General features: G+C 49.4%; 1 protein-coding gene across 1 annotated transcript; it reads right to left on the bottom strand.

The window, feature by feature from the left end:
- Positions 1–4,851: 4,851 nt before the first annotated feature.
- On the bottom strand, positions 4,852–7,093 carry LOC147205676 (uncharacterized). The gene is made up of 3 exons (XM_086108466.1): positions 7,051–7,093; positions 6,657–6,962; positions 4,852–5,342 (listed from the first exon to the last, which is right to left on the bottom strand). The coding sequence occupies exons 1-3, from the start codon at positions 7,091–7,093 to the stop codon at positions 4,852–4,854; spliced, it is 840 nt and encodes a 279-aa protein (XP_085964592.1).
- Between the last annotated feature and the right edge of the window lie 1,162 nt (positions 7,094–8,255).

Genomic DNA, 8,255 nt, shown 5'->3' with positions numbered 1-8,255 from the left:
AGCTACCTCCTCTGTTTTATTCCGTGTTGGTCGTAAATCCTCCTCATCTGATGAGGAGGTCCCCGTGCTACTATTACTGTCCCGCACGCGCCTGATCTTCCGCTGTTGTCTACATTCTTTCACCATGTGACCCTTTTGCCCACAAAGGAAACATCTGCCTTCAACAAAACGTTTTTGGTCCCTAGGGGTTAATTTGAAGGGAGCAAATGACCTTAGTTGTTTATTACCTTTATAAGGAGAACCCGGGGTTTTCCTGTGTGCGTGTGGGTTTTTTGCGGCGTAATAAATGTTGGTCACGTGACTCTCATTCTTCTTTTTCTTGTTCTCGAGTAGCTCGAAATTCCGTGCTTAATTCAAAACCTCGTCGATCGGACATGTTGGCCAATTCAAATTACCGTATTTTCACGACTATAAGGCGCCATTAAAAGTCTTAAATTTTCTCCAAAATGGACAGGACGCCTTATAATGCGGAGCGTCTTGTGTATGCGCTGAGTTCCAAAACCTGACTGACAGCCGACACGCTGTTTATATAGAGAAAAGGCGGAAGTGAGTGTAGACAGCCATGCGGCAAAGAAGTCCGCCAATGAATTAAGGGTGGGCATGTAAGTGGACGCTAAAGGCCCTAGCAGGTACCAACACCTGAATAAAGTGTGGCTATGTGCATTATTGCAAAACAACTTCGGTTTTGGTTTCTAAGAACCCCCGAAAATAAATCCGACAAAGAAACACGCCTACGAAGCTCAGTTCAAACTTCAAGCCATCGGTTATGCTTTTGGCATGCGTGCCCATCTCACAGCAGCGGTGAAAAACCAAGTCAAGCAAATGAACTTGCCGTCATTCCCGGAGGCTTGACTAAAGAACTCCAACCGCTGGACATCGACATCAACTGGGTGTTCAAAGTAAAGTTGCGACCGGGCGTCCAAAGTAAAGTTGCGAGCGGCATGGGAACAATGGATGATCGATGGCAAAAACAACTTTACAAAGAGTGAGAGGCAGCGCCGGGCGAGTTACACCACAATTTGTGAATGGATTGTGGCTGCTTGGACGAACGTGTCTGCTTGCACTGTTGTTTGAGCTTTTGGCAAAGTCTGCATTATTTCTGTGGAGCCACATGGCAAAGAGAGTGACTCTGACAACGAGAGGGAACCCGGCGTTTTTGATGGATTATCGGTACTTGCACAATTGTTCAATTCTGATAAAGAAGATGAGGACTTTGATGGATTTCTGGGTGATGATTGATCGAAAAACGTGAGTACATTGTACGATGGCTAAATAAAATACAACCGAACTCAGTTTTGCTTCCGTTGCCTTTTTAAAACCGTGTTTTTAGCGTGTATCTGTATGTCTTGGCATGCTACCGTATGAGTTATATTCACATCTTAGTTACATGGTGACTTTTCACTTACTCTGTCACTTGCTCGTTGAGAGTTTGATGACTTACCTAACACCACAAGGACCATGCATGCCGTATGTTTAAGCTGGCGTATGTTTTACCACTGTAAAACTGCGCCCAATAATACAGTGCGTTTTGTCTATGTGTCAAATACAGAAATAGCACCCGTTAATGAGACTGCGCCCAACAATACGGTGCGCCGAATGGTCGTGAAAATACGGTATGTCTTTTAACATTCAAGCCTCCTCGCTGCCCATCTTCAAAACCCTCCTCAAAACTCACTTGTATTCTTTGGCATTCGACTCAGCATGACTTAGATTTGTTCTTGGTTTTACTGTTTGGTGCTTTCTACCGCCTTTATTACCGATTTGTCTTACTGTTTATTGTGCATGTTAAATTGCTCCATGTACAGCACTTTGTATGCAGCGATGGCTGTTTGAAAGTGCTCTATAAATACTGTTGACTTGACTTGACTTAACATCTTGGGTAACATCAGGATGTGCTTGGTTTAGCAAATGCTGTTTTAAATGCGAATTGAGCAAGTCTGACTGTGTCTCAGGGATACCGCCGTGTATTTTGAACACTGTTCTCAGACGATGGAAAAAATCGTCCGTAGTTTCGTCAGCCTCTTGGATGCATGTGGCAATTTGTTTTGGATCTTGCGTCCGCTGGTATGCCCTGGCGCAACGAATTTGGTCAAGGGGTCCCCCGAGCTGCGTGAGTTCATCATAACACAGATAACCTCCCGCAGCTTTTTTACCATTAAAGTTGCCTACAACTGCGCCAAACTTAGAACTGGTAGATAATGAGAGCAATTTTAAAAGTTCACTCGCGTTAAGCCTGTGAGTGTGGACCAAATCCGATAATTCTCTCACAAACTCGTCCGGGTCGTCCTTCGGTTTTGGAAGAGACGCAGAAATCGGCGAAATTCGGCCGGCGTCAATGGCCGGTAGAGGTGTATCAATCCCCCAGCCCCCGGCATCTCAACCATGAGGTAAGCTTGTACCGGGTTATCTTTACTCCAATAATGTCTAGTAGTTTGATCGGGGGCTGTTACGGGAGTTTGAGTCGTTCCCCAGGACGGAGGGGATACAGAATTCTTTTCTCTCGTCGGTTGCGAATGTGGGGGGAGGGCCGGGTACAGCTCTCCCGAAACGGCGGCCGCTGAAGAGGTTAATGCTTGTGTAGCAGCAGTAGCTGCAATTACGTCCTCATCCGGCTTTCGGCGTTTGTCGTTCGTGTTTTTAGCTCGTATTCGTTTGGCCCTTTCAACGAGGATTTTACACTTATACCATTGTTTTCCGTATTCATTATTTTTTCGCTTTTCTTTGTCTTTCAGCGATAATTTGCCTAACACTATTTCTAATTCATCGCAATTATTAAAGTCTCCCAAAATCCGTATTTCTTTTTCCACTTTTTCACGAATCGTGTTGACCCTCTGTAGTCTATTTCAGCCAATCGTGTGTTTTCGACTAACGCTTCTACATCGTGACGTGCTGCCGTCTGTTGCATTCCACTCAATCGCCAGCAGCCCGAGGACTTCCGTGTCGCCATGTTGCCTAGCAACAGCTGAAAGCAGGTATTTTACAAAAAGAAAAAAAAAATTGCGATCTAGATCTGGGTCGTTACCCGAAAGGAAACGGTACGTGCCCGCGCCGAAGTTTATATGGGATACGTTACCCCAATAGCGTGATCGCTAATCACACTTACGCACTAACACAAAACAATACGTGACATGCACATACAACGTTAAACACAAACATACGCCGAGGTGGTCAACCTCTGCTGAAAGGCAAAGCTTCCTTACCGTTTACGCTTAGCGAGAAACAATATCTAAATGAGCTGATGCTCTCACAGGCGCGCTTGGGCTCTGTGTCAATGGGAATCGTACTTCCCCCGTACCGCTAACCACAAAACGGTACTCGAGGTAGCCTACTCCTTTTCGGCATTAACTCGTCTAATTCCGTCACTCAGTGGAGAGAACCGACTATGCAACGGTTTCTCCACCACGCCGACTGACCTTATTTTTTCTGACAATCGTCCCGATGCCGAGCTGAACCCAGGTCCGTTGGATGATGGCGCTTGCTCGCTCCTAACGGTGTCCGTGCGGGGCTGGCTCCTTCAGGGAAGAAGTTTCCACGGAGTCTGGTCGGCTTTGACGGCGCAAAACGCGTTATCAGCCACGGATCGTCCACCGGAGGAAATCGGAGAGTCGAATAAGCAAGCTCAAATCCGATCGAACAAGCGCATCATCCTACCGACAACGCCAAGTTTTTAAAGAAATGACTCGGCACACAGGAAAATTGTCTTCAATATCGGTGGGAGCGGATCTCTGAGAGCGAACGACGGTTTAGTTGCTCCGATGATCACACACTCTAGCTCCCTTCTTGCCAATTCAGACTTTTATTGTAACATGCAAGGAAAACACTGCCCCCGATATTTGCATACCGCACCCCCGGTCCGGCCCCTCGGTAGTGATTGGTTACCTGTTTTTAAACATTGAATCACCAGTACATTGGTGCCTTTTCTGTGTGATCTACATCGAATTAACATGTTGCAGACTTTGCGGATGGCCAATGTCGCCTGGGCGGGACGGGTGTTCTCGTCTTTTGTTGTTCAACCGCTGTTCCCGAATTATTCATTTCAGTTTTGTGACCGAGTTTCACCCTCTCCCCCATGATCGCCCACCTGCATTGACGTGCTAATTGTGGACTTCAACAGCCCTCCGGCCAGGTGGTCGGCACCTTTGTGCACAGGCATTTGGGGGTGCTGGATACGCACCCAAACGTCTAGATGTGCCCAGATTAAATGAAACTTTAAACATGATACAATTTTGCTCATAGATTCCTCTAACACAAAGTGAAGAGCAAAATGAATGGAATTAGGTGAAAGAAACTCAAATTATTTTCTGCTCTGGAGAAATGTATTCAAAAAAGATATAATGTTGGTCAGGTTCATTGCTCAAATAACATTTATGCACTTAAAAAAAGATGAGAGAAGACGTCTGTATGTTGTTTTTGCTTGCAAGGAGAATAGAAGAGGACAGCACACATACAATTCCCGCAGCTATAATAAGATGCCTCTCCTAAACCCTCTCTTTTATTCATTTTGGTATCAGGTATATCAAAGGAAAGTACACACACAATGTCTGTGGAAAGTTCCAACGAGGTCAGAGATTTCAGCACAGTCAGTCTAGCAGAATAAGCACATCTCTTTTGGGTCTTCTTATCTTCGGTGACCAGCTGGGAGCCTCTCTGCCAACTCTGCAAACATTTCTTCACACAAAACCCAACAAACTCGACACAGCAATCATTAAATGTCAAATAAAACATGATAATAAATGTTTTACAAACAATTATTCCTTCAATGTTTCAGCCCTTAAAATGAATGTGAACATAACCACCAATTATTTAGGTATTTCCAAATATGTTGGATATGTTTACACTCAGTTGGATAAATCAAACTCTTCCAGTGATTTCATGTGGTGGACCAGGTGGGTGCCCAGGTGGACCTGGTGGATGTCCAGGTGGACCAGGTGGTTTCCCAGGCGGACCAGGTGGTTTCCCAGGTGGACCTGGTGGGTGTCCGGGGGGACCTGGTGGTTTCCCAGGTGGACCTGGTGGGTGTCCGGGTGGACCAGGTGGTTTCCCAGGTGGACCTGGTGGGTGTCCGGGTGGACCTGGTGGTTTCCCAGGTGGACCTGTTGGGTGTCCGGGTGGACCTGGTGGTTTCCCAGGTGGACCAGGTGGATGCCCGGGTGGGCCTGGCGGGTGCCCAGGTGGACCTGGCGGACCAGGTGGTTTCCCAGGGGGACCTGGTGGACCAGGTGGTTTCCCAGGGGGACCTGGTGGGTATCCGGGTGGACCTGGTGGTTTCCCAGGTGGACCTGGTGGGTGCCCGGGTGGACCAGGTGGGTGTCCAGGTGGACCAGGTGGTTTCCCAGGTGGACCTGGTGGGTGTCTGGGTGGACCAGGTGGGTGTCCGGGTGGACCAGGTGGGTGTCCGGGTGGGTGTCCGGGTGGACCAGGTGGTTTCCCAGGTGGACCTGGTGGGTGTCCGGGTGGACCTGGTGGGTGTCCGGGTGGACCAGGTGGGTGTCCGGGCGGACCAGGTGGTTTCCCAGGTGGACCTGGTGGGTGTCCGGGTGGACCTGGTGGGTGTCCTGGTGGACCAGGTGGTTTCCCAGGTGGACCTGGTGGGTGTCCGGGGGGACCTGGTGGTTTCCCAGGTGGACCTGGTGGTTTCCCAGGTGGACCTGGTGGGTGTCCGGGTGGACCAGGTGGTTTCCCAGGTGGACCTGGTGGGTGTCCGGGTGGACCTGGTGGTTTCCCAGGTGGACCTGTTGGGTGTCCGGGTGGACCTGGTGGTTTCCCAGGTGGACCAGGTGGATGCCCGGGTGGGCCTGGCGGGTGCCCAGGTGGACCTGGCGGACCAGGTGGTTTCCCAGGGGGACCTGGTGGGTATCCGGGTGGACCTGGTGGTTTCCCAGGTGGACCTGGTGGGTGCCCGGGTGGACCAGGTGGGTGTCCAGGTGGACCAGGTGGTTTCCCAGGTGGACCTGGTGGGTGTCTGGGTGGACCAGGTGGGTGTCCGGGTGGACCAGGTGGTTTCCCAGGTGGACCTGGTGTGTGTCCGGGTGGACCAGGTGGGTGTCCGGGCGGACCAGGTGGTTTCCCAGGTGGACCTGGTGGGTGTCCGGGTGGACCTGGTGGTTTCCCAGGTGGACCTGGTGGGTGTCTGGGTGGACCTGGTGGGTGCCCGGGTGGACCAGGTGGGTGTCCGGGTGGACCAGGTGGGTATCCGGGTGGACCTGGTGGCTTCCCAGGTGGACCTGGTGGGTGTCCGGGTGTACCTGGTGGGTGCCCAGGTGGACCTGGTGGGTATCCAGGTGGACCAGGTGGTTTACCAGGGGGACCTGGTGGGTGTCCGGGTGGACCTGGTGGTTTCCCAGGTGGACCTGGTGGGTGTCCGGGTGGACCAGGTGGTTTCCCAGGTGGATGTGGTGGGTGTCCAGGTGGACCAGGTGGTTTCCCAGGTGGACCTGGTGGGTGTCCGGGTGGACCAGGTGGTTTCCCAGGTGGACCTGGTGGGTGTCCGGGTGGACCTGGTGGTTTCCCAGGTGGACCTGGTGGGTGTCCGGGTGGACCTGGTGGGTGCCCGGGTGGACCAGGTGGCTTCCCAGGTGGACCTGGTGGGTGTCCGGGTGGACCTGGTGGGTGCCCAGGTGGACCTGGTGGGTATCCAGGTGGACCAGGTGGTTTACCAGGGGGACCTGGTGGGTGTCCGGGTGGACCTGGTGGTTTCCCAGGTGGGTGTCCGGGTGGACCAGGTGGTTTCCCAGGTGGATGTGGTGGGTGTCCAGGTGGTTTCCCAGGTGGGTGTCCGGGTGGACCAGGTGGTTTCCCAGGTGGACCTGGTGGGTGTCCAGGTGGACCAGGTGGTTTCCCAGGTGGTCCAGGTGGGTGTCCGGGTGGATGAGGTGGGTTTCCGGGTGGACTATACTCATCTGCAGTAAAACCTGCTCTGGATGGCACCTGTCTCTTGATCTTCGCAGAAAGACAGCTGGTCCCTGTGATAAAGAGTTATATTCACATTTTAGTTACATGGTGACATTTCACTTACTCTGTCACTTGCTCGTTGAGAGTTTGATGACTTACCTAACACCACAAGGACCACCGTGAACACCTTGAGAATGCTCATTGTGGCTGATGATGCCCTAAAAGACAGTGAAAAGGAAGGGTAAATGAAAGTCTATCGGGTGAACATGATGGGAGAGCTGGCTCCTTGAACACTGTCAGATTGTTGAGGCCCAGGTTCCATGCCTTGCCACGAGGCACCTGGACTGCGACTGGGAAGAAGAGTCATAACTCCCTGCTTATCTGAATGTCGCCATTGGACAGATTCTTTTTTTTTTTGACCAACATGGTACCAGCATCAAACATGCACTTCAAAGTCTATGGACACAGAGCCTCGCGGTGCAAAAGCCTTGAACTTCACAAACCATTTGTTGACAAAGGTTTGCACTGAAAACCATCCCCCGTTTTTTGGGGAAATGCTAATTGTTAGTCTATCACCAATTTTGGGTGAATCAGTGACCAAAATTCAGGTTGATTCTACCTTTCTTGCTATTTCCATCTCTTCAGCAGGAGATCTTACCAAAAGCTTCCGAAATGTACCCTCTTCTCACAAAATCTGGAGAAAAATAGCTCACACTCACACCGAAGGGCAAATTCATCAAGAACAGAGACTTTGATGGTCATATTTTCGCTTCTGTGACTCTAACATCGGAACTGTGGTTCCTTTCTGTGACAGCATTTTGAAATGTCCTTTGAAATAATTAAAATAATTGATGTTGAAAAACAAGTGCTGTGAGTGGCACCTAAATGAAACAAAAAAAATATTCAATGCCACAAATGTGTTTTCTTGTTTTTTAGATTCCAAAAGTTTTATTGAACACTCTGTTTTGCTGTGAAGAGTGTCTCATAAGGATTCATCAGTACACAATAAAATATAATTCAAATATAATTCGGCACTTAAAATTCCTGTATGTGTGTGTGTGTGTTTACTTTAATACGGTTTACATAATTTTTTTTCTTGCACTGTCTTCGTAATTCTAGTCAGCTTTTATTTCGGCACTATGTTTTAAATGTTTTCAGTTCTTTTATTTTCAAATGCTTTTCAATGTTGTACTTGTAACTGCGGTGTAACAGTGAAGTTGCATTTCCCATCAGTCCAAGAGTACGAAAAGCATTTTTAACGCAGCATTATGGCAATTTGAAATCTTTGATACAAATTCAAAACTATAATTTGTTTTAATGTCCAAATATGATTTACATACAGGAAACACTTTCAGGTTAAACTG

The sequence above is a fragment of the Hippocampus guttulatus genome, chromosome 4, assembly GCF_054856545.1.
Source record: "Hippocampus guttulatus isolate MCC_2025c chromosome 4, RoL_Hgut_1.0, whole genome shotgun sequence".
Taxonomy (NCBI): domain Eukaryota; kingdom Metazoa; phylum Chordata; class Actinopteri; order Syngnathiformes; family Syngnathidae; genus Hippocampus; species Hippocampus guttulatus.
Note: the sequence above shows the minus strand (reverse complement) of the source record. Positions and strands in the feature narration are given on the sequence as shown.

Coding starts and splice junctions, on each gene's coding strand:
- LOC147205676 (XM_086108466.1), bottom strand. CDS start 7,093: ATGAGCATTCTCAAGGTGTTCACGGTGGTCCTTGTGGTGTTAG. Junction 6,963..7,050: donor GGTGGTCCTTGTGGTGTTAG/GTAAGTCATCAA, acceptor TCTTTATCACAG/GGACCAGCTGTCTTTCTGCG. Junction 5,343..6,656: donor ACACCCACCAGGTCCCCCTG/GTAAACCACCTG, acceptor GACACCCACCAG/GTCCACCTGGGAAACCACCT.